General features: G+C 44.4%; 1 protein-coding gene across 1 annotated transcript in view; it reads left to right on the plus strand.

Moving 5' to 3' along the window:
* Window positions 1-24,870, plus strand: part of LOC124487112 (collagen alpha-1(XXV) chain) — a 115,105-nt gene extending 90,235 nt beyond the window's left edge. Inside the window, exons 13-38 of the mRNA XM_047049167.1 lie at window positions 650-676; window positions 1,561-1,605; window positions 5,721-5,753; window positions 5,868-5,903; window positions 7,567-7,611; window positions 9,501-9,563; window positions 10,252-10,320; window positions 11,263-11,307; window positions 11,403-11,447; window positions 12,161-12,238; window positions 12,793-12,816; window positions 13,601-13,645; window positions 14,731-14,775; window positions 15,003-15,083; window positions 15,198-15,260; window positions 15,360-15,410; window positions 15,986-16,012; window positions 16,415-16,495; window positions 17,228-17,263; window positions 17,894-17,947; window positions 18,308-18,361; window positions 18,555-18,581; window positions 18,938-18,991; window positions 21,469-21,546; window positions 22,811-22,849; window positions 23,146-24,870. Of these exons, the coding sequence (XP_046905123.1) occupies window positions 650-676; window positions 1,561-1,605; window positions 5,721-5,753; window positions 5,868-5,903; window positions 7,567-7,611; window positions 9,501-9,563; window positions 10,252-10,320; window positions 11,263-11,307; window positions 11,403-11,447; window positions 12,161-12,238; window positions 12,793-12,816; window positions 13,601-13,645; window positions 14,731-14,775; window positions 15,003-15,083; window positions 15,198-15,260; window positions 15,360-15,410; window positions 15,986-16,012; window positions 16,415-16,495; window positions 17,228-17,263; window positions 17,894-17,947; window positions 18,308-18,361; window positions 18,555-18,581; window positions 18,938-18,991; window positions 21,469-21,546; window positions 22,811-22,849; window positions 23,146-23,148 (1,248 nt within the window). The 3' untranslated portion in view covers window positions 23,149-24,870. The remainder of the gene's footprint in view (window positions 1-649; window positions 677-1,560; window positions 1,606-5,720; window positions 5,754-5,867; window positions 5,904-7,566; window positions 7,612-9,500; window positions 9,564-10,251; window positions 10,321-11,262; window positions 11,308-11,402; window positions 11,448-12,160; window positions 12,239-12,792; window positions 12,817-13,600; window positions 13,646-14,730; window positions 14,776-15,002; window positions 15,084-15,197; window positions 15,261-15,359; window positions 15,411-15,985; window positions 16,013-16,414; window positions 16,496-17,227; window positions 17,264-17,893; window positions 17,948-18,307; window positions 18,362-18,554; window positions 18,582-18,937; window positions 18,992-21,468; window positions 21,547-22,810; window positions 22,850-23,145) is intronic.
* The last annotated feature ends 477 nt before the right edge of the window (window positions 24,871-25,347 follow it).

Raw genomic sequence — 25,347 nt, forward strand, 5'->3', positions numbered from 1 at the left:
GTCCGTCTGTTTTCCAGTATACTTTGTGCATCCTTCAAGCATCCATGGTGCTTTCTCAAGTCGACTTGCTTCATTGAGTGTTTCTCAGCGACATGAGCCAGATGTGGCAGCGTTCCGTTGTGTGATTTACTGCACCAACCATTTGTGTTATCAATCATATTTATTTTGGTCAGCTGTATATGTCACTTTAACATTGCAATGTCTGTATTTGCCCTTTCACATCCACCATCTTACAATCCCTTACATAATTGTATCCCTTTAAAGATGCTGACATAATTTTACTGTTCCCTAAATCACTGCTACTTAAAGTAATGTTTAGTATTGGTAACTGGTCATTAAAACAATGTCATTTTGTTGTAATATGTCCCATTTGTGTTGTACAAGACGTCATATTTGGCCTGACTATGTTTATTTTAAAACAACATTTAGGGAGTTTCTCACACAGTTCACATTCACTGGGCTGTTGGAGGACAGAGCAGATGCAATATGAGATGCTTTCTCTAATCTAAAGTGAATTTAACCCCTGATATAATCTGACCTGGACTAGCTGCCAAAATACCCCCCCCCCCCCCCCCTCCAACCCCTCCCTAACCCCAGAACCCCAACCTTCCCAGAGCTGCTGTTTTAACCATGCTTTCTTTTCCAACAGGGTGAAATGGGAGAACGGGGTGAAAAGGTGAGGGCTTAACTTCCATCATCAGACCTGAGCTTCCACACCCTTCCTCACCCTCTCTGGGTTCCAGCTGAAGACTGGTTGCATTTTATTTGTCCAGCCTCAATAGTACAATACAAATCGTTAGATGTTCCGATGGGGCTCATTTTTTGAGTCTTACTGTCACAAACAAATGTTTAAGGAAACTTTAGTCTACCTTATCTTGTAAGGGGCATGCCCTTACCATTTCGCGTAACCACTACTTGGCATCTGAAAGGCAACTCATTTCCAAAAGGTACACTATAATTATCTACTGTGTTCCGGTCATTAGGTTAGCCATTGATGTTGAGTCACTGAACTCTCATAAGACCAAGCCTGTTTAGCCAAAGCCTCTGTCTCGGACCAGAGAGCCCAATCAGCCTTGAGTCAGAGACTACCCAGAAGCCCTTGCTCCACCCTTCCCAACCCTAATGGGTTCTTGTGCTGTTGTTGGCTGGGTCAGAGAGGGAGGTGAGAACAGTCAGCCTCTCCCTGGGGTCAGACAGGCAGGAGGGGGACCAGATGATTCACAGCAGTTCCCTGGCACCACACAGCCACAGAGAGGGCCTTGTTTGGTACAGTAGAGCTACCATAAGCAGCCTTCAAAGGTTCTCTACTCTAAACACTTGCCCTTCAACTACGGGATGTGAGCTGACAGGTTTAACAGCCTGTACAGAAAGTGAGCCACCAATAAGACAATAGCGTCCATAAATCACAACACACCTCAAGATATTGAGATAACATTTCATTGGTTATCCTATGTAGTCAGTATTTCATGTATTTACTTTTGAGTCCTACGGTCCCTAACGATGTTTGATGACACTCACAATCCTCTCTGAAGTTCTCCGTGTCCGTTTTGGTTCCTACAGGGCGACATGGGTGAAGATGGCCTCAAAGGAGATGTTGGAGAGAAGGTATGTTTCATCTTTTCCCCCCCCTTTTGTGCATTTAGTTTAACACAAAGAACAAATCCTGGCTCCTTGTAGTGTAAACAACGTCAATGCCATCTGAGGCGGAGGGCTGGAGGAGAGGCTGGCTGAGGGGGGAACTGGAGGAGAGGCGAATGAGAAGTGCCCTCAGCTGTCCGAGGGAGCCACACCAAGCCAGCCAGACTGGAGCAAAGTGGAGCTTGTTTGCTCTGCTTCCTGGTTGGATGCCTCATGTGTTAACATGGGATCATTTATCATTGAGACAGGCTAGTTACACACCCTTACAATTATAGGTGGGGTAGCTCTTAGTAAGACACGTATTGGACCTAAGTTGTAGACGTTTTGATAAATGAGGGCACTTGATTATTATTAATTGATTATTTACACCTACAAATATAAAAATCCACCAATGGAACATTAAAAGCCATTTTATAAAAAAATATATATATATATTATAAAATAACATAAAGGTCAGTGTTACTGTGGAGTTTGTTATGGCTGTCTTTCCAATTCTTCATTTTCTGGAAACAGAGATGGAGAGAATGAGAGTGACGGGTACAAAAACCCATTATTGATGACTGGCAGCCCAGCAGAAGGAGCGTGCTTAGAATGTCAAAGCCAATTTATTACAGCCGAATAACTTTGATACGGTCTCACTTTATGGATATTCTGGTTTAAATGCTGCTGTGTATCTGCTGCCAAGAGTGAACATCATCCATCCATGGAAGATAGGAGACAAATAAAGTAAAAGGTGATAAAAGTTCTCAGCTTTGATATGATGGACAATAACTCTTGTAACACCCAGTTTGGGAAGTAGTTTAATGACAAAGCTCAAAACTGGCAGTTGCAGAGGAACTCAATGTCCTAAAACAAGTGGTTGGTCATTAATTTCTTTATAACATAAGTTTCCGCTTACATAAATGTAGACTTGGAATGTTAATTAAGTATGAACATAAGTAAATCGGTGTTACTGCAAGTAAAATAATGAAGGATTTTTATCTGGATTAACTAAATATTATTCAGGAGCAAAGCTCGAGTGGCAGACGTTTTCCTAAAAAGCACAATGTCGAACAGATGGTGAGAGTAATTGCTCTCTAAAGGTACAAGTAACAGTTCTGCATACAGTAGACTATTCTGCCACTTGTCAAATAGACAAGAGGAATGGATTATTCAATACTAACACTCAAACATCATTTAATTTTTACATCAACAACAGGAAAGAAGGATGCTGAATATTATATCCCCGTATTTTTATTGTGATCTACATTTGGTTTTAATACCTAGTGTGGCTGGATACTGTACTTCCTGGACATTAGGAATCATCCTCAAGAAAAGAGACCACAGTGATAAGAGGAGTCAGTCAGTGTGTGATTCACCGATGACTGGTTTCAGTCCCATATGTCCGAACAACCAGACTCTGCCACACCATTGCTCCGTCATTGTTTTGGATGAGGAAGTGGAGGGTTTGATGAATCACCCATAAAGGAGTTTATCAATGGTCTTTTGTGAATCCCTTTCGGAGGACTGGGGAGGGGGGGGCTGCTCCTGTTGCTCCTGTGTAGGAGAGGCCAAGCCCAGCAGGCTTCAGGAGGAGAATGTGGTGATGAGGGTTGAAGAGGTGAAGCTGAGAGGATCCGACTGGGAAGACGGCTATATGCAAGCAGGCTCAGAGTTTACATGGCTACAGAGTCCAATTGTTTTGACAGTGGGCTTCAGCGACGTGAGAAAAAGAACAAAAGGCAAGCGCTCTCCCACTCCTCTCCTCCCTCCCTCTATCATCCTCGCCCAAGCGACAGAGGCAGTCGTGAGTCTGTCAGAGCGGCACTCCAGTTCATATCAACGCGCTGCTCAGCACAGATGGCGATTCAAAACTGAGTCATAACAGCTTGTCTCAGAGTAACATAAACATTGAAATGACTTGGCTGACGGGAACGTTTAGAGGGAGGCCCAACGTTTTGGAAACCAAACGTGGAATCTCTCAAATGTACTCTTTATCTGACTTCAATAGAATGGGAAGAGATTTGATAGCACCATCTGTTGAAAAGGGGTTTGGTGTTTGTTTGATAGGCAGTTTTGCCAAGCACGAACCTGGGATTCTCTCAGACTGCTTTTCCAAATTGTACAGGTCTGACACTGGCCCGTCTACAAAGAAAGGTTCACATGAATGGCTTTTCCTTCTTCAAACAATTAACATTTGGTGTAATGTGTATAAATATTTTACAGGGTGTGAAATTAGCTGTGACAAGCTGTGCTCAAAAGTCAGACCTCAGAGACGGAAAAAAATGTGTTTTTTTTTTCGTTTGAGAATGGAGAAAAAACAAGTAAACCATCTAATTGACTCTAGAGAATTCTAGGAGAGTTTGGCAGTGGTAAGAATGGCAACACTGCTTACTCTCAACTCTTGAAATCCAATCCAACACTTAGCCATCGGGTTGAACTTTAACTATTGGCTATGCCTCTATAGCTCCATGATGTTTCAGCCAATGAGACTTGATCTGTCGTTGCCCTAGCTCGTTAGTTGGAGATTGAGGTTGAGATAATATGTTTAATGGTAATGCTTAGCTAAAGCCATGCTTAACCATGTCAGCAGTGTTGCCACAATCCCTGCCGTACTCCACGTTAGGAGAGACTACAGCCTAGTTGTGAAGTGGTTCAAAACAATTGACATTCTGACATCTTAGCTCAGGTGTTTTCACCGCCTGTTTTTCTCTTGACTGCTCTTTTTGTCACCTGGAGTTGATTAAGCAAGCGTCAGTGTGCCCCGAACTGCAGATCACTGTCTAGAACCACTCAGTCTCTCTGTGTAGAACCACTCTTGAACCACTGCTGTGTGCTGTACTTCAGGCGGGCTGCTCTCCAGTCGTGCAGTAGCTGATTAGTTGGGTGTTGATTGGTTCTCTAACTGCTACCTTTCAAACAATTCTTGCAAGTAGCAATTCACTGCTTTGTATGTTATGTGGATTGAGGGACTTACTGAAACACGGAACCATCAACGTGTTCATTTGGACCGACTGATGGACTGTATTACTATGGTCCTCCATCACACAGTCAGTCCCATCCATTTCATGGCCAGTGATTGCCTGAGTCACAGAATCTGTAACAATTTGGGCCAGATGTGGAGGTCTGTAATGCAAACATCCCTGCCAGAAACCAACAGGTGCACACCAGCAGCTACTTTGATGTCTGCCCTGTTAAAATAAGACATTATTCTTCTGGTAAAAATAAAGAAATACCTGAAGTATACTCAGGGGTTGACTTTATAGTCTTTTTTATCACAAATGCTGGATGTCTAGATCAAATCCTAATTGCTTTGACCTTTGATTTGTTCAATCTGCTTTGGAAATAGCACCCAATGGTAGCATGTGCAATTGTCACCTGTTGTTGTTCTTTAGAGCCTGAAATCCATTCCACTTCTTCAGAACATCCTTCCCATTTTTGTGACCTATAATTGGTTCTAAATTAAACATGCATCAAGCTAGCACTAACGAAACATAGCGAAACGACTGGCATGAAGGGGGAGGTTTGGGGGTATTACTTGGGTGTTATAGAGGCCTGCAACATCCAGCTGTTACCATTAATGCAGTTTATTGCTAGCAAAAAATGCAGCAATTAAACATGCCTTGTGTGTGCTGCGCATCGTAATGATGACCATAAAAGCTGGAGGGAGGAGGAATTCTTTCAGCAACTTCTGAGGAGCAAGGCACATGTGAAGTGTAACCGCAGAATTTGCACCAGAGGCAAGCAGCCCCCCCCCCCCCTCTCTCTGCCCCCTCTCCTAGTAACAACCCCCCTCTCTGCTCCTTTCATAGTAACAGCCCCCCTGTTTGCCCCCCTTGTTTTAACAACCCCCTTCTCTGCTCCCTTCTTGTAAATGAGTGGCACCACTCATTTTAGTTGTGAGGGTTCAGTCCTTGTAACATGGAAGGAGCCGTGTGCTTGCGGGGCATACTGTAGCTGAGGGAACATAGATGTTTAATCAATCAATCAAATGTTTAATTTAATCAATCTCAATGGAGATGAGAGAGTTCATGTCCCCTTGTGACCTGACTTCTACAGTGACAACATCAGTAAAATTACCATCCATCTTTTGTCTCCTGTAGGGTGAATCCGGCTCTTCTGCTGCCGGGATCAAGGTGAGCTGAATGTTAGAATGTTGTCGAAGGCTACTGTGGATGACAAAATATCTTGGGCGCTCCTCGGCCAACAAAAACTGTCAAGCGAAACCAAGCACTTTGTCTTCGTTCCAGGGTGAACCAGGAGAACCAGGTCGAGGAGGAATGAAGGTAGGCCTGCTCAAAAACAACATAACAGTGACAGTCACAGTACTGTGGTAGAATAATGTTGGCTTGTCGCTGGTCGGTTTTCCCAATATGACAGACTGTAGATGCTGGGCCTGCCTGCTGAGGCTGAAATGGAAAAGCGCTCTCACCGTACCATCGCTTGCATAGGTGGAAATGTCAATTAATGACTAAGCTAGAGCACCAGGATGGAGTGGAGAGATGAGTGATACAAAAGAAGGAAAATAAATCAAACATGTAGAACACAGCACAATAGCAGTATACAGGTTTGCATGAAAAAGACCTGTGCTTGAACTTGTACCTTAAAATACCAATGAGTGATTCATCACTTATGTAAGCAAAGGCTTGGCCCTTGGGTATATATACTCTATGGGCCGGGGGTCATAAGTTACAGTGTGTTTAGTTAAGATTATGCAGATTTTGGCAGAGGACCAGAAGTGCGGACTAGACAGGTGGGTGGAGCCTTGTCTCTGGAAGCACGCGAGGGAGGCTCCCAGAGGAAGAATCTTCCGGCTTCTTCTTGCTGTCTCTGACCATGTAGAGAACCATCATTCAGACCCAAGTCTGCACCCGCATCCCATCTAATAACACTATTTATTCCTCACAGGCACACCCAGTTAATCCCCATCCTTTCTCCCTCTTGCAAAAATGAGAAGGTCCAGGCCCACAGCTTTTAGCTGAAACCTATTTCTGCTGTGCGCTAAACACAGTTCCATCAAAAACACTTGAAGCCATTCTATGTATTTGTTTAAATATCCATCCTACATTTCTTTTGATATCAGATCTCCGATTAGAGAACATTCTCTTATCCCTACTCAATCCTTCACAGTGGTGGTAAGGGCTTTTGAGGACCTAGTTTTACCATCCTTCGACAAAGGGATTTACAAGGTTTTTTACTCCATTACGCGTAATCATTCTGAAATTGCCAACAAATAATTATTTTGATGTGCCAATATTGTAACAGTGTTAAAGCTGCAGTAGGTAACACTATGAAATATATTAAAATATGAGAAACAGCGCCCCCAATTCTTGTCTGAACTTCCACGTCTTCCTCCAGCTCCAGTTTGACTGGAAGTGGTTTCACAAACTAAGCCTTTCACAAGGAGATGAGCTGGAACATAATTGGCCAGAAAGTAGCAGGCCATTCCCAAATTATAAATGGACATTTCACTGGTTCTATGCTGTTTGTGTTGCTAAACATCAAGAGCCCCATTAGGGGCAACATGTTTGTAGGGGACAAAACATTTCTTACCTATTATTGTACCTTTACATTTTTAGTAGAACATTCCTTGCACAGAACTTCCAAGGGCTTTTCTGACCTCAACATGATGCTTCATCTGAATAGATAATTTGACCTTTTTTAACCAGCTTTTTCTTGCCTTTCAAATAATAACCACACTTTACCGTTTATAGTGTTTTGTAATAGCCTCCACTCACAGTTTCCATATGAATCCAGCATCCTTACCGCATGAACCTCCACTGACTGCATGACCCTCTGGGCTGAGGGGCTGAACCTCAGACTTCAGCTCTTGGCCCCCAGCTGCTTGACTTACAGAGAGAAGCCGGTTTTTGCTGGGTCCCTATGACGGCCAGAGGTGCCTCTGCACATCGCAGCTTGGCTGTAACATGTCACACTTTTCCTGTGTAGGGAGAGCCAGGACTTCCAGGGCTGCCTGGACTTCCCGGGATTAAGGTAACTTCCTGTCGTCGTCCTCCCAAATCATGCCCGGTCTCGCCCCATGTCCACTCTGCCTGGTCTGTGTTGCAGCACGGCTTGTGCTGTGACTCAGCAAGGTCAGCTTAGGTCAGCGAAACTTTTCGAACGACTTCCGTGGTAACATTTACATGTACATTTTTACATTTAGTCATTTTAGCAGACGCTCTTATCCAGAGCGACTCAACTAAAGATGTTTTTAGACAAAAGCGTTGAATTATTGTATAGTATATGAACAAGCATCCAGCAAAGCCCTAATGGAGTTTAGGAGTGAGATCTTACAGAGCATTTCTAGGAGCGCAGATGTGCTGTAGGAAGTGGAGACGAGAGCAGGGCATGGGCGCTGAACTGAAGTGCTGATTGTAAACGCTTCTGAGGCAGCACTGCAGATGACATGCCCCTTACTTCCTGTGACGTCATCTGAAAGAGCCTCATGAATGCATTCAAAAGTGCATTCGGATCAATTGCAAATAAGACATGTGGTTGGCGGTAGAGAGAAGTGAGTTATCCTTTCCTTCAAGAGCGGGTATTCTCCTCGGTTGGTGGTGGGGGGCAGGGGTGATTGTGAGGTAGCAGGTGTGCCATTCCAATAGGGAGAGAATGTGCCCAAGTGGTTCAGTCAAGTAGCTATTGTTCACTAGCAGTTAGGTCTAAACCAGTACACTGTGCTTGAAAAAGTTTCCCTACCCACCTCTCTCTTCTACTCCACCATACAAGTATGTATGCGCCTTAGAACATTGAATCATCCTATGCCTGAGCTCTTAACGTGTGAATGCACAGGCATGATGAGACCACGCTTGTTGCTGTTTTGGTTTTGTTTGCCTCTACTCTCTTTTTTGTATGCTTGTAACCTGTTGGCCTTGTAAAACTCCCTTCCACTTTATAAACACTGGTTTGATTTAAGGGTTCGGAATGCTTTTATTTGTGATCTACCAATCTACTCACATGTTCTCGGGGAACATTACTACTGAGCGTCGGCCGAACTTTGGATTTTTCTGGACGGTTTTTAGTTCGACAAGAACTGCGGCCAACGTTTTCACTCCTCGTGTGTAAGAGTAAGACGTTTTCGGAAAAGGTGGATTCACAAAAGCAAAATATCCTAAATGTCTCTTTCTTTTGCAATGATAATGTAATGGTTTTGTCATGTGGTAACTTTGTGTGCCACAACATTGTATAATTCACATACAGTAAGATATTCCACAGGCATATACAGTATATCACCAACGTTCCACTTCCCATAAACCCAATGGGGCGTTTCTGCTGCGTTCTTGGTACCTTCCCTTATTGTGGAACCAAAGTGGAAATGTTCAGTCACACCAAACTTCAAATTAGCCCTTGTAGACTAGATTTTGCAGACAACTTGGATTTTGGTGGACCCGAATGCAAAGGTTTAGACGGTTCGTGATTACTTTCAAATAGAGTCTGCTTAGCCAGCCCAGAAGCTGGCCTGAGGGAATTAGCCACTAGTGTGTGAAACCACAGTTTCTGATTGGACTCTGAGGTGCATTTGTGTGTACGTGTATGTGCTGTAGTGTGTGTATTCGTGTGAGTTTGAGTACATTTGCTTGCATGTTTGGTTGTATGCCTTTACATGAGTTTACCTGTTTTATATTGAAGGGATTATGTGTTTATGTATTCAAGTGAGTTTGTGTTTATGTACATGCATGTATATGTGTTCCTCTAATAACTTCTCTGACATCATGTATGCTCAACTCTTGCCACACACAGTGGAACTGGGCTGCTGAATGTTAGGGGTCACCAGTGTGGTTCATTACTCTAACCCTAACCCCTGACCCTAACCCTAACTCCTGACCCTAACCCTGACCCTAACCATGACCCTAACCCTAACTCCTACCATCTGTCTGCAGGGAGAACCTGGATTCCTGGGGCCCCAGGGAGAACCAGGACTTCCAGGACTGCCAGGAACCAAGGTAGGGACCTGTCCATCCATCTCTCTCTTAGTGGACTGTTAGGCTTCACACACCCTGAGCTGCCCGTTAGAATCAGCAGGTTCTTGTTCATCTTGAGGACCCCAACCCCACAGCCTGGTCTTAGGTCTGTAGTTAGGGTAAAGCTGGTCTCAGGTCTGTAAGAATGGTAAAGCTGGTCTCAGGTCTTTAGGAAGGGTAAAGCTGGTCTCAGGTCTGTAGGAAGGATAAAACTGGTCTCAGGTCTGTAGGAAGGGTAAAGCTGGTCTCAGGTCTGTAAGAAGGGTGAAGCTGGTCTCAGGTCTGTAGGAAGGGTAAAGCTGGTCTCAGGTCTGTAGTAAGGGTAAAGCTGGTCTCAGGTCTGTAGTAAGGGTAAAGCTGGTCTCAGGTCTGTAGGAAGGGTAAGGCTGGTCTCAGGTCTGTAGGAAGGGTGAAGCGGGTCTCAGGTCTGTAGTAAGAGTAAAGCTGGTCTCAGGTCTGCAGGAAGGGTAAGGCTGGTCTCAGGTCTGTGGGAAGGGTAAGGCTGGTGTCAGGTCTGTAGGAAGGGTGAAGCGGGTCTCAGGTCTGTAGTAAGAGTAAAGCTGGTCTCAGGTCTGCAGGAAGGGTAAGGCTGGTCTCAGGTCTGTAGTAAGGGAAGGAAGGCAGGAAGTCAAGCAGGGTGTCTTGAGGGGCTGTTGTCTTTTCCCTCCAGGGGGAGAGAGGAGATCATGGCCCTCCAGGCAAGGGAGAGCGGGGCGAGACTGGACCAATTGGACTGAAGGTTAGTACGGCTATGACTGTGTGTATTTGTGTGTGTGTGTGTTCAAGGACGTGATGTAAGAAATACACTACCCTGCTTTCCCAAAGCAACTTCTTAACAAATTCAACTTCCTACAGTACCAGGGTCACCGAGCATCATGGGTATTTGCTGCCATCTAGTGACTTGCTAAGTCAACAACACTTACGACTACATCAGCACTTCACAATTTCTTTCCTTCAGGCCCGCTTTGTAAATTAGGAAAAAATGTTGTTGTCCGTCCCCCGTCCCCCGTCCCCCGCCAAATTATAATTTGATCCTATTCTACAGCCGTGGACTCCTCGCCTGATCTCATGCCCCCCCCCCCCCTATTATTGCCACAGCAACTGGGGGTTACCCACTGGGGGTTACCCACTGGGGATTACCCACTGGGGGTACCCACTGGGCCCCACAGTTTGAAAACCACAGACCTGCAGCCATTTAAACTATCATGACATGAGAGAAAGGCTTATACCCACAACTACAATAATGACTCCTAATCTTTCCCCCGGGATCAGAGAGTGTAAACATAGTTGAATCATACCCAGGTCAGCTTACCAGTGTTTAGTAATAAGCTAGACTTCAGGTGGTTTGGCTCCAGTCTAAACACAGATAAGGTCCAACATCATCAACAGACATTTCATATCCTATCAGAAAATCCCAACGGGAATGGTTTCCATTTATGTGGCAGGCATTCTGGTTTCACTGAAGTTCAAATAAACACATTTTAATTGCATTCCAGTTGTGGCATAATAAGGTAGTGATAGAGCTCCTAAGCAGATTTGAGTCCGGAAGTCTTCAGAGAAATCGTTGAATTTAACCCTTGAGTTGGAGCCTTTGGTAGAATGTTTTTTTTGTGCCAATCATGAATCACAGAAAATCCTCTGGTTCCTTGATTCCTAACGTATATTTCATCTTCAATGCCAGGGATCACAAGGAGAGGGAGGAACACCAGGCCCTAAAGGTTCAAAGGTCAGTGCATCTACTTGTCAGTTATTTGGACATTCACTCCTCTCTGTTCCACATATCCGTAAACCTGACTCGTGTTTGTTCTGGCTGTGTCACAGGGCGAGTTTGGAGACAAAGGAGATGTGGGAGCCATAGGTCCAAAGGTGAGTCTTTAGTCATAAACATTTAGAAACATAGGACCGCTTTCTGATGCCACATAAAAATAGATGGTTTTATTAGTGTTTCTGTCATATGATGGCTTTAAAAATGTATTTAAAAACGTAAGTTATCAACCCTAACATGGTCTGGTCCAGGATTTAATAGCTAAACAGCTCATTCTAATCCAAACTCTGAGCCCTGTTGGATCATGTAATGCTATGACCGTTCCAGTGTAGGGGACAAACTATTTAGAAGCATGTTCTGCAGAGCACTGCAGTCTGATTACCACCAGGGGGCAGTGCCCAAACCAACACTGATTTGGATATTGTAGCTGCCATAAGAGTCAGTGATACAGTTTAAATTAATTTATTTGCTTTGCTATTCATTTAGCTCAATCTCGCACACATCTGTCATTGTGACATGAAAGCCTTTTGAGGATTCATGGTAAAAAAAACATGTTGGAGACTGTTCTTTACGGCAGTGGTTGTCAACACTGTTCCTCAGTGCCCACTGTCCTGTATGTTGAATGTTTCTCTGCTCCAACACACCTGACCCAAATGAACGGGTTGTTATCAAGCTCTGCAGAAACCTGATAACAAGCATTCATTTGAATCAGGTGTGTTGGAGCCGAGAAATACATAATATGTAATGTGAAGAAACATGTAACGTGTTCTGCCGTGAGCTCCTCATTCATGCACCTCATGACCTTTAACCCCAGGGACCTCCTGGACAGAAAGGAGACCAGGGCGCCACTGAGATCGTCGATTACAATGGAAACATCCAGGAGGCTTTGCAGGTAAGAAAATCTCTAATCTCTGTTTAACCCGTGTAGATCTTTTATGTCTGCCTTTTAGTGGAAAGATACCGGTGTTTAATTACCGGGTGTATGCCATATGGGACATATGGAAGATGCAGTAGTTATGTACACCACTGTTTATCTTCCCATCAGTCCAGGAGGCCTGGGGCATTCTTGGTCCCTACATGGTTGTAAATGTCCCAGGGGTGATTATATGAGCATGTTTTTCTGGTGAGGCCTGTTTGATATACAAGTGTGATATTCCTGTCAGACACGTTCTCTTGATGATTCCCCCACTCTCAACCTAGAATGGTTGTCAGCTAGCGAAATGTCAGCTCCTTGATGAATGAGCTCCGAGGTCAAACTCCATTTAGAGCGGTTTGGTTCCGATGCTAGGCTAGCTGTTTTAACCCAAAGAAAGCCTCGGGTGGGGGTGGGGGTAGGGGGGGGGGGGGGGGGGGGGGGGGGGGGGGGGGGGTAAAGCATGCTGACATGCTGAGTATTTGGTGGATAACCCATAATCTTATCTTTCCTTCCCTTGGCCGCCCCAACAGAAGATTACCACTATAACAGTGACGGTAATTCACCCTCCCCCCTATCATGTGTTATGAATGTCAGTGAGTGATGCCTCTCACCTTTATCCTGGCATGGATCCAACCTCGAACTCGCCCTGCCCAACCCTGTTCCATTTTACGTGGCATTTCATCTGTCTTTCTTTCTTTCTCCCATTCTCTCTTTCCTCTTTTTCTCTCTCTGTCTCTCTCTGTCTCTCTCTCTCTCTCACACACCTAACACATCCCTCCCCACATTGTTGCTTAACACTGACTGTGGAGATGTGAGTCGGTGAGTTGTGCTTTGGTGAACTCTAACCGTGCTGCCCTTTAGAGGAACTGAGCAGGCCAAGGACAAAGGTGATCCTGTTTGGAGAACCTTATGAATTCTTATCTAGGAACATTAGTTGCATCCTCCATTGGTTTATGCATTCACCTGAAAGTCAGTTCATTAAAAGATAATGGTCAGTCATAAAACAATCCATTGATCTCTAGACCGCTCTTTGTCAATAACCACTGAAATACTGTTAGAACTGTGCACTTCTGGTCCTTGATTATTATATTTATGTTGATTTGGCTTAAAGTCTTTACTTTGGATTAAAGCCTCTGCAACAACAAAAAAAGTTATGAACTGAAAGTTTCATTTAAACAGCGGATTATTACTATTTCTGTTTTTTTCTATGTATCCTATACCTAGTTTAAACTGTTTTTCCCACCCTGAGCTGACTGAACTGTGAGAATGGCTCCACACTGGTGTATGTTGGTCTGTCACCATGGTGATGATGATGACTGCGTGTCTCTGTGCATGCAGGGCCCACCAGGACCTATCGGGCCCGCCGGACCTCAGGGTGCCAAGGTAAGCAGCCTCCCCCCTTTATTTAGGATTCCTCCATCAGGAGGTAGCCTATTGTGTTTGTTGGTATTCTTATTCTTATTGTTCTAGTAACCTATTTGGCCCAATAACTCAGAATCTACTTGGTAAAAAGATTAAAATAAAATAAAGTTCAGGTCATGACTAACCCCCACACCAAATACCATCACTAAGCACTCTCTTGACACTGGCCATTCATTTCATACTATATCTGGACAAAATGTCATCCTTCTGGGCCAGGGGCGTTGTGCCCCAGTATGAATCTGCTGTGCCCCAGTAAAATCTAAAGTTTGAGTTTGAATCTGTTTACTTTATTAGTCAGTGCATTGATTTAGATTGATAATCCTGGAAAGAATTCACGCAGTATTCCAATCAACGCAACATGCAACATAACCAGGTAAGTTAACCCACCAGCTGGCTCACAATGTTGCAGCGACCTACTGGCAATGTGTCTGCTGGGGAGTTAACTTACCTGGGTATGTCACATAACCTGCTTTCTGGAATACCTTCCAGGTATCTGACTAGGCACACAAGTCAGAATTGAGGTCGGCTAAGAAAACATTACAAAACTAAAGACGGTTTCTAAATGATAGGCCTACCAATCATCTCCAACAAATATTTGCGCTCAAATGAATGCAATTTTTTTTGTTGCATGTTCGCATTAACTATTGATGTCCCTGCCAAAACTGATATCAAACTTGCGTCCTTGAACTGTTGTATAGTGGGTTAAGCAAGGGGAGTTTCTATAGCCTAGTAGTGCATTGTGAGCAGCAAGCTTGAAAGAAAAAAAAGGGATATGAATTAGGGGCCTGTGCCCCAGTAGAGTTTGATGTCTAACAACGCCTCTGTTCTGGGCACTGGCTATTCATTTAATACTATATCTGGACAAAATGTTTTGAAAGTTTCACAAATATACATGATTGTATATCAGTGTCGTCACTTCAATGTGAAATGAAAATGCCCATGGGTAACCATTTTAAGACCAGTCACTTGATGTGAAAATGTACAGGGTGCGCAGTGATCATGCACGGGAGTGGTTGTGCTTAAGTGGTATTCTCTGTGGGTTTTAGGGTGATCAAGGAATGCCAGGACTGCCCGGACTAGATGGAGAAAGAGTGAGTTGACCTCCCTGCCTTCCTCAGTCCTGGTTTGGCCCCTTTCTAACACCAACTGACGCTAATGAGAGGGCTTCACAAAAAGTCAACCATAATATAACACCCTGCATATACAGTACATTGAATAGCACCATAGAGATCTCCAAATGCTCACAGCGCTAAATGAGGCAAACTACATGCAAACAGGATCACTCCAGTTCTTAGCTGACGTTGCGACATGTGTCCAGGGTTACAAAGGTTCGAAGGGAGACATGGGCATCCCCGGGACCTCCGGAGACAAGGGAACCGTGGGTTTAACAGGCTTACCGGTAACAACCCACATCATCAAGCAACATCTACTACTTCACACACAAAGAGCGTTTAACCTACATGGGTTTGTCGCATGATTTGCCCCAATCCTATTTGTTTCCGTTTCCTTGCAGGGTGTCAACGGTCTGAAGGGAGACAAAGGGGATTCAGGCCTTTCTGGACCTCAGGGCAGCTCTGTAAGTATCTAACACTGTCACAACCCCCATTTTTACCTGGTTGGCACTTGTTTTTAGCGGTCGGCCTGTTAATCAAGAATGGATCTCTCTGTCCCCCAGATAATTGGACCCCCAGGGGCCCCTGGACCCCACGGCCCCCCCGGCCCCATGGTAAGAGACTAAAGAACTTTTGTCCAACAGCCAGAGGAAGTTGTACACCATCTTTGGAAATGGTTGTCCAGGTTTTCTTCCGATCCCTACAGAAAAACGTTCATATTTAGTATTAGGCTCAAATGTAATTGCTTAGCACTGTAAAGCCCAGGTTGTCTTCATTGATGAGGTGGTCTGCAGAGCTGCTTTACAGCGCGTGCTTCAGTTAATGCCTGCTTCTATCCACACTGCAGACCCCCGTCCATGACCAACATTTGCGGTGTGTGTTTCGGCTGCTGCAGTCTCACATGTCTAACTTAACTAACACAGCAAAGGTGGTAGAGACGGTCATCTTGGTCATTTGAATCCGAAATGGGGAAGTTGGATATTAAATTCAATTGGACGTTTCTGCAGTGAAATTTGGGGAGTTTTTTTTAAAAACCACAAGCCTTTGTGCTCTTAGCATTTAAACGGTTCACTCCACGAGTAAACTGCAACCGCCACTCAGCTTGTAGCAACAACTGTAGGAGCAGCTCAACTTGTCCACGCCGAGGGGGGTCAGACAACACTTAGTTTGTTTGCCATTTCTCTTTCAGGGTCCACATGGCTTCCCTGGACCAAAGGTAAAGCCCTAAGTTAAATGACAGCTTGTGAGCAATCACTACCTTCACTCATTGTATAAAATATTCATAAACCATTACCTAATAAGTGACCCAGCATATCTGTCCTGCTAACTTGGATGTCTCCGGTAGTTAACCCAGCTGTGGACAATAGGCCCTTAACACCCTCTACTCCTTCACTAGATGAACAATCTCACATTATCAATAGGTGATAGCCAAACTTGATGCCATGTTGCTTTCACCTGCCGATCATATTGCGGAGGTCAGGAAAAGAGGGTGTGTTCAAGCTAACCCCGCCTGCGAGCTTGCAGCGTTCACCTACACACGGCTGCAGCCATCGGCGTCGTTTCTAGAACGTGCATCCTAGCTGTCTGTTGTAGCCAACATGCTCCTCTGCTTCTTTAGGGGGAGGGCGGGCTCCACGGCGTAAAGGGTGTGCGCGGGGAGTCGGGCCACAAAGGGGACCGGGGACCCCTCGGCCTGCCTGTAAGTATCACACACATTCATCCTCACCCCCCCCCCCCCCCCGTCCATCCTCCCCCCCCCCCCCCAGCCTCTATCCTCTTCAACACTCTACCCTCCATCCATCCATCCTCCTCAACACTCTATCCTCCATCTGTCCTCCTCAACACTCTACCCTCCATCCATCCTCCCCCCCCCAGCCTCTATCCTCCTTCAACACTCTATCCTCCATCCATCCCCCCCCCAGCCTCTATCCTCCTTCAACACTCTACCCTCCATCCATCCATCCGTCCTCCTCAACACTCTATCCTCCATCCATCCTCCCCCCCCAGCCTCTATCCTCCTTCAACACTCTACCCTCCATCCATCCATCCTCCTCAACACTATCCTCCATCCGTCCTCCTCATCGCTCTGCTCTCTGCTCTCTGCTTCTGCTTCCGTGTCAGTGGAGGAGTGTGCCCGCCTTGACCGTGTAGCCCCGCATACTTTATTAGCGCGTTTGCCGTCAGTGTGTGTCTCATCTTGTTCTCTGTGAGTCGTCCCCCCTCCCCCCCCCCCGCTGTCTTCCTTGCTTGTCTGCTCCAGCTGTTGCCCCCTTGTGACATCATGCTGCTGAACAACCCCCCCCCCTCCGACCCCCACACCCCCCCCCACTCCCAAGTCTTGATAACCACGATTAAGTGTCCTTTCTCCATAGTGCTCATCTTGTACTAATCCCGCATTGTCCATGTCACTCATACCTCCATAACACCACAGGGGGCCTCCGGCTTGGACGGCAAGCCCGGAATTAGGGTGAGTGTCATGTGACCCAAGAAGCTTCACCTCCCTGTCCCACCATGACCCTTGACCCTGACATCCCCTGTCATCTCCCATCCACTGAACACATTTTGTTGTCAGCCTGTCATAGCGTTTGGGTTCCAGTTTGTGTAGCTAGCAAGTCAGGAAGCAGGAGAGGGGGGTGAGTGAGTTCATAGACCTCCTGTGGGAGATTGCTACTCTGTGGGCCCTGTGGGCCCGAGGTCTGCGACCACTATGTGGTGGCCAATCCACCTGCTCTTCCATACACAACTGAGCAAGCCTTTGGCCTTTTGCGTCTGTCAATGAGCGTGCCATTAACATAGCATTAACAGTCACTCATACAATAACAGTGTCTTCGGTGTTATAATGGATTGTCTTGTGTTCACTGCATGATAAATAGTAGGACTGCAACTGATGGCACACAGTCAATGAAAATGATCGAGCTACATGCATCCAGGTGCTTTTAGCCTCATGCTGTACGTCCAACAACTGGAGTTCATTATCCAGTTGAGAAAATAAATGATCGTGTCATTGGAGTTTGGTTATTTGGTTCCATATTGTTGGTTGTAGAGTGTGGGGGATGTCACTAAGGATGTCAGCAAGCCCTTGTCTTCTTCTCCACAGGGTATGGATGGGCCTGCGGGGCCCTCAGGTCCAGCCGGGCCGAAAGGCGACATAGTAAGTCAACCAGCTAGTTAAGACGGAGCATTTTGCCATTGCAAATAGGCATGGTACTTGGAGATGAGACGGAATACAGTGTCAACTCAGTGTGTTGTTGTTTACTGCAACTTATATTTTATTTTTATTGTATATTTAATTGTAATTCTATTCTACTTAGTATTGAAAGTCTATGTACCCTTAGTATAGTTAGACCACATATTTAAATGTAAGATTCCTATATGTTTATTGTATGCACCTTCCTGCCAAAGCAAATTCCTTGTACAAACTTTCATGGCAAATGAATCCCTTTCTGATTCTGATTTCTGATTGAGTGCTCTGTGTGTAGATTTGAACGTAACTCTGATGCGTTTGCTTCAGGGGGAGAAGGGAGCAGCAGGTGAACCTGGACCCAGAGGACCGTACGGCCTTCCTGTGAGTTGAAACAAGCTGAATCCATGTCAATCACAACGTACTCCTGTCAATCACAACGTACTCCTGTAACACTCAGTCCACTGTTACAGTATCCTAGCACAAAGTCAGAACTTGGAAAGCTGCACGTGTGTTTGGAATGTATCTGCTTGGAAAGAGAAAAGGCTGAGTGTGTTCTTTCCTGTGTTGATTTCAGGGTGCCACTGGGACTCCTGGCCTTGATGTGAGTGAGAATCCTTCTGTCTTCTGCTGCTTTTTGTTGCCAGGGGATGAGAGGGTTTTTTTTTCTTCTCAAACATTCCACATAGTATACTGTAGATGAACTGGATTTGGATGTCAAAATGGCTTCTCGCGCAGACTACTCACATCTTCTGAAATGCTCAACTATCTTGCACTCTCTTTCTCCTTCTTCCACTCCTCCTCCTCCCTCCTCTGCTGCGTTCATATCCCAGCCCATGACGCCATCAGTTTGAGAGGGAAATTAGCCTTGTTTTAGAGGCGTTTAGAGCCTAGCCTTGACCCCCCCCCACACACACACACACACAAACCAGAGGAATGAACTGCAGTTGTATTTCACAGGGGTTGCCAGGCTTAAGGGGAGAGAAAGGCGACCTGGGGGAGAGAGGAGAAAAGGTAGATGTAGACGCGCTGCATCAGGGGATGACACTGTCAAACCCTTAAACTTTACAGACAAGAACTGGTGTCAATGGACAATTAAGTGTTGAGGGAGTTTCCAAAACGTTTATTTCTAACGATCGAGGGATTTTGGAACACTTTGATTGAATGGGGTGTACATATGACAGTTATGAGGCCTTATGCAACTGAACAATGTAGTACGTCTTGTTATTTTAGTGTTAGTTAGGTATAGTCCTTTATAACCTGCTGCTCAGATGTCATTTCAATAAGTGATTTACATATGGTATGGTTCAGTCAAATATATACATAATTTTATTATTTGCAAGGTAGAACTTCCATAGTATCTATGGTAGAATAATACACCTACTGTTGTTGTGGCTCCTGGTACTTAATATTAGGCATTATGAAGTCATATGTACTGTCCCATCCACCAAGGTGCACATTTGAGTCCAATCTGATCACTGTTTAAAGGTTTTGTGCAAATTTGCTGCCTTGTCAAAATGTCATTGTCAATGCTCTCAAATTCAACTTTTGTTTGCCAACATTGAATAATTTGCCATCTCATTAATCAAAATAATTTTAATCAAATCACGTTCTAGCTCCGAAAGTGATTTCAAAACCTTACTTTATCTTCTTTGATAGCAATGAAAAATTACATGGAACATGTATCTAGAACCAGTCCATTGACAACAGAAAGTTACTCACATTTTGTGCTGTTTTCTGTTGTTTCAATGCATGTTCAAAACCCCTTAACACCCCACAATCCCCTTAACATCCTACAATCCCCTTAATATCCTACAATCCCCTTAACACCCCACAATCCCCTTAACATCCAACAATGCCTTTAAAATCCCATGTTGTGTTTTTTGGCTAATTGGTTGTTTACCTATCCTTTTGTAAATCTTCCTCAAAGTGTCCCTGTCTCCCACTTTAGTGTTATTAGTGTCCAGATTTTTGAAATAAGCTGTATCCCTCTAGATGACGTGCATTGTACAAATGCATGCGATCCCTTGGCACATTATTGTGTGCAGACAATAACCTGATTAGCATTTTCCATGCTCGCTCCACTTTTGCCTCTGCCTTAACCATTATCCTGCTCACAACATCTCTCTGCTCACCGCCATGTGGGTGGCCCTCTCTGGGTTTCATCGGGATTGGGGCTGATTCCATTTTGACTGAAATCAATCCAGGAAAACCGCTTTAAGTTAACAAAAAAACAAACCGTGTGATGTGCTGTGCTGTGCTGTGATGTAAGGGATACCGTTTTTTTTTGTCACAATGCTGACTGTGAGGATGGGGGTGCACACTGTTTCTCTCGAGGTGTTCTCCCTGCTGCCCCTTCACTTCCCCCGTTACCAGTCCTGTCTTCCGTTCCCCACTTGAGATCCCCTTTACCTTCTCTTCCTGCCCCTGAGGAATGTTCTGGACTCCCTGATCCCCTCCCTGTCTATCTGTGTCCTCCCTGTGGGCTATAGCTCTCCACCATAATCTCTGTCCCTCCTTTTGCAGTGGTCTCCCTAATGATCTTACAATTGTGACCATTGTGAAGCACAAGCATTTAGTTTCAATGTGATCTTTACACACAGTACATTTAATAGTAAGTACAGTGAGATCTGCTGTAATAGCATATGCAACTTTGTTGTTGTCAAAGTTGAAACCTTAGACACTTAAACAACATGGAGGGATATGTTATTTGGTTAAGACAGGTTACAGTAATTAAGCTAAACCTACAAACAGAGTTTCCTATATGTTGTCTGCACCATGTAAATAGTACAACAGCATGTGTATATTGTAGTTTGTATCTCACACATAAGTAGCATTATCCACTGATGGTCATTCTTGTTAGGCCCAGCAGTACATACCTCTCATTCTCTGACTGCTAAAATGATTGAGCTTACCAAACTATTGTATCCACAGGGGGAGAAGGGAAAGAAGGGCAAAAAAGGCCCTAAGGGGGAGAAAGGAGAACAGGGTGCCCCTGGATTAGATGCACCTTGCCCATTGGTATGTCCCAACAATGAGCTGGTCTCCCAGCCATGAGCCACAGCAGACCCCCCAAAGGGAGGAGCCCCCCTCAGCCAACCTGGCAACCAGCTGGCCCTTAGACAGACACTGTTACCCTAGGATGCTTGCAGACCTATGTTATTCTCCCGTCTCTAGTCAAACTGGTGTGGAACAGAATGGTGATTAAAACTGCAGATTGTGCCTTTAAACCGCAGATGCACAGTGTGCCCTGAGAGGCTGTGTGAAAGATGGGCTGGTTGTGATGTCACTAGGCCCCAGGGCAGCTCCTCCCTCCTCTTCCTGACAGGGCATGTCAGGGAGCCCCGCCCCCTCAGTAACACGCCCAGTCTGGGAGCCACGCCCCCTCTGTAACACCCCCAGTCTGGGAGCCACGCCCCCTCTTTAACACGCCCAGTCTGGGAGCCACGCCCCCTCCTTCAGTAACACTCCCAGGTCATCTTCACAAACAGGGTTTCCGGGGCTTTAAGGGGGAGAAGGGGGAGCCTGGGCAGCCTGGTCTGGACGGGCTGGACGCCCCGTGCCAATTGGTACAGTATCTCTTTTCCTCTACTCATGCATGCTGCCGACCTCCTCTGCCCCCACCGGAGAGGCCACACCGGCGTCACCGTCACGCTGTGGTCACGCGCACGGCTTCACAGCATGAAGAAGTCTCCCACTGTCTATTCAAGTCACACATTCATTGCATGTCAGCCAGATCGCAGGCTCCATCACTGCATTTTTTCGTTTGATGATTCATGACAATTTCGGCCTTAGAGGCTTACATTTTACAAAGACATGTTGTCCTCACTAACTGTTGCAAGCAGCCTCTCCCAGACACTTGTTTGTGAACCGGTACTTAGTATACGGCTAAAAGTGAGTGTCGTCTGTAAGAACACACACATACTATATTGACAATGAATAGTATTTACTACCTTTCTTTGTAATGGATCCTTTTAATTGAATCTCCCGAGCCCTTTAATATCCTCAATAAGTGCGTGCAAACAGAAAAATAAAAAACTGACGTTACCTGCCCAACTCCCTTTTAATTTCTTAAGATCCTAAACTTACTCTAACCTTTGAAACCTGATTCCCTCCTACTGGAAGCACGGACCTCAACTCTTTTAACCCTTTCCTTCCTCTTTATTTGTACCAATTGGGCCAGACCATCCCCAAGACCATGTCAATCAGTTACTGCCTCATTCCCCATAAAGATTCACAAATGTTTGGGATCAAGTGTTTTTATACATTTGCTATATACATTTATATATATTTGTTATATTTTCTTTATATAATGAATGTTGCATAAAGCATGGAACTGATCTTAGTCACGGTATGTTTGGAATCTATCATTTAGAACTTACTGTTTACAGATGATTTTGTTTGTCTAATTGGAACATAGTGTTTTAATCATAGTGAGAGTTTTGTCTTCAGTTTGAGAATGTTGATAATATAGAGTTTGAACACATCTAAGGACAAAAACCATTGCATGATGACATTAAATTAGCTGTGTTAAACGTGCATGAATTACACTATTTTCAAATGGTTTAGCATTTTATAATTACCAAGTCTGTGTACCATCTGGCATTTCATTCTATTATTGTCTTGCACTGATTGAAACTAGGAAACTAGAATTATTTATTAGTTTAAGGTTTAGAAAGGATTTTAGAATAGTTTTTAAGTTAATGCTTGCTATCAGAAGCTTTCTCTGAGAGAAATTCTAATATCATGTGTAGTAGACATATACTTAGTGCTGACCTTTAGCCAGTATTTGGTGTTTCTAATCTGCTGTTTCCCTCCATGCACTCACACCAGGGCCCAGATGGACTTCCAATGCCTGGATGTTGGCAGAAGGTAAGCATTCTGGGTATAATGACACATTAATACATAGGCAACCACACTTTAAACATGTCTTTACTCAGCTAATGTTTGCTGGCGTGTATTTTAGCTCTGGCTTGACCCCAAAATGCTTTTGCATGGATTTGATATTTAACTTTCACCTGTTAGCCACTTGTAAAGGAACTAGATCTCTAATTGTCAGACCTGGAAATGCTTAAGATGTCATCTCATATACATCTCTTACCTCATCTACCCTCTCTCTGTTTCTTTCTCTATTTCTTCCTTTCTGTTTCTTCTGGTCTTCTTTGCAGTGATCACGCTAATCCGAAACGCATGGAGTTTGTAAATAATGCTTATTTTATGGTATTTATAGTTTGTTTGGGGGGGGAAAAGATATTAATACTTAAATCGGTGTAAAATGGGAACAAAAAAACAGCAAGAGGTCCCAAGCTTCCACCATAGCTGCTTCAACTCACCTCGCCGTGTGGAAACTGTGTGTGCCAGTCTCACGTCTGCATTGTGAACGTCAGACATTTGACCGACCACAGACCTCAGTCTTTGCATGCCCAGTCTGCTGTGGTTAAAGACTGCATGGTCATGGCCCTGGTGAGAGTCAAAGGCCGAATGAAAGGAGGAGAAGGAGTTGGAGGATGAGGAGCCGAAGGAGGCGTCGGAGGGATGTGGCCTGACTCCTAACCCCAGATGCTAGGTGTTCACCATCCATTCCCACATGCTAGCTGAAATAATGGCTTCACCCCAAAACAAAGCATCATATCCCCTCTGTCCCCACCAAAAAAAAATAGCATGAGAACTGTTGCAAAAGTATATTTATATGTATTGTACATACATATTTCAGTGTTGTGTGGTTCGAATTTTATGGCTTTCTGCAAAAACATTAACTCACTGTCAACTTCACACAAAACAAACAGATCTCTGAATGCATCTTGTCCTTCTCTTTCTTTTAATCTTCCCAAGGGTGTCACCCCATGGCTGGTAGCATGAGAGGAAGTATAGGAAGTGTAGATGGGTTGTTGATTATCTACCTGTGGTGAGTTATGAGGGTACAGCAGCTGCAGGTCTTTGGATGGTTTGGGGACTTAGTCCCCTACCTTTTCTGAGTGATGCTTCCAACAAACACTTCTCATTGGACAAAGGAGGAGAGCGCGGGAAGCTCACTGCACTGTGCGCAGCCAACGGAAACACAAATGACTTTGTATTGGACAGGCCTGTGTGGGATCAGAGCAGGAGGTGGGCATTGACAGAGCATAGCCAATCATCTCTCACCAATCTCTGTGGAGATCACATGGAGCACGACAAAGAACAACACTGAGAACGTCATAAGAATTCTGTGTGAATGATGATTTTTATTTTTTTTTGCTCTGACTCACAGGTTTTTTTCTGTCAGTGATAACCTTTGGTGCCTCTAGCTATTGTTATTCATTCCTTTATGAACAATGTACAACTCTAACTATGCTTTGAGTCAGTGGAGTGGTTCTTGGTGCAGGGTGTTGACCCCAGTTGTCTAAATGTGTACATGTTTAAAAGTACACGTACATTGTGCGCTGTTGTCAATATGTATTGAATTTTAATATTAGTGGGTGTAAAAGCAGCATGCACACAATGGTGTCATCTGAGAACCTGTTGTGTAGTAAACTCCTGTATAACACGTTGAAGTCACTTACATATGATTGTACAGCATTTGTGCTAAACCCATGGTTGTGGATGCTGATCTGTAACACATTATTACTGGCTTGTTACTTGGAATTGGTGGGGTTAATTTGTTATTATTTTACTGTGTTGACAATGTTCATTGAAATATTGTGATGCAATATCAATTTGCAGTACTGACTATATACTTTTTTGTTATTTTGACCTGTCAGTCAGTTGATCTATGCTATTGATCATGTCAATCGATTTTCTCACATGCAGGTTAATGTTTAGTAAATGACATGTCGGCCAGATGGTGTCACAAACCTTCCCCTTTTCATCCCCCAAGAGTTGAGGCAGTGGATGGCATGGCGCGACTCTAATCCTTTCACATGTTCTACATTTAAACTAAAAAATGATTGGCTACTGAGTAATTTGCCACTTCATAAATCGCCTATACTCAGCTTGGTAACCGATATAGCAGTCAAATTCCATAATTTGGAATAAAAACACTGCTCTATGGCTTTCATAATATCAACAATGTTCTCTGCCAAAAACGAATTGATAGTTCACTTGTATGCTGAATTTATTTGATTTAACATTGTCATTGAAATGTAATACCATTACTTATTTTATGTGATTCAAATGTCATCATGCAAGTTGTACAGTAGTAGTTGTTATTCAATGTCATTTATGTGTAGATGTTGTTGGTTTGTGGTGGTTGACCACTCCATTACTAGTCTCTCTTATGAAACCAACCATTAGCGTGTAAGCAAAACGTTTGCTGGTTACACAGATTTGGGTGTCATTCTTGGTGCTATCTCCTTGATCATTGAAATGGCTCAAAGGGGTTTCTTTATCCATGG

This window comes from Hypomesus transpacificus, chromosome 25 (assembly GCF_021917145.1).
Source record: "Hypomesus transpacificus isolate Combined female chromosome 25, fHypTra1, whole genome shotgun sequence".
NCBI classification, from domain to species: Eukaryota; Metazoa; Chordata; class Actinopteri; order Osmeriformes; family Osmeridae; genus Hypomesus; species Hypomesus transpacificus.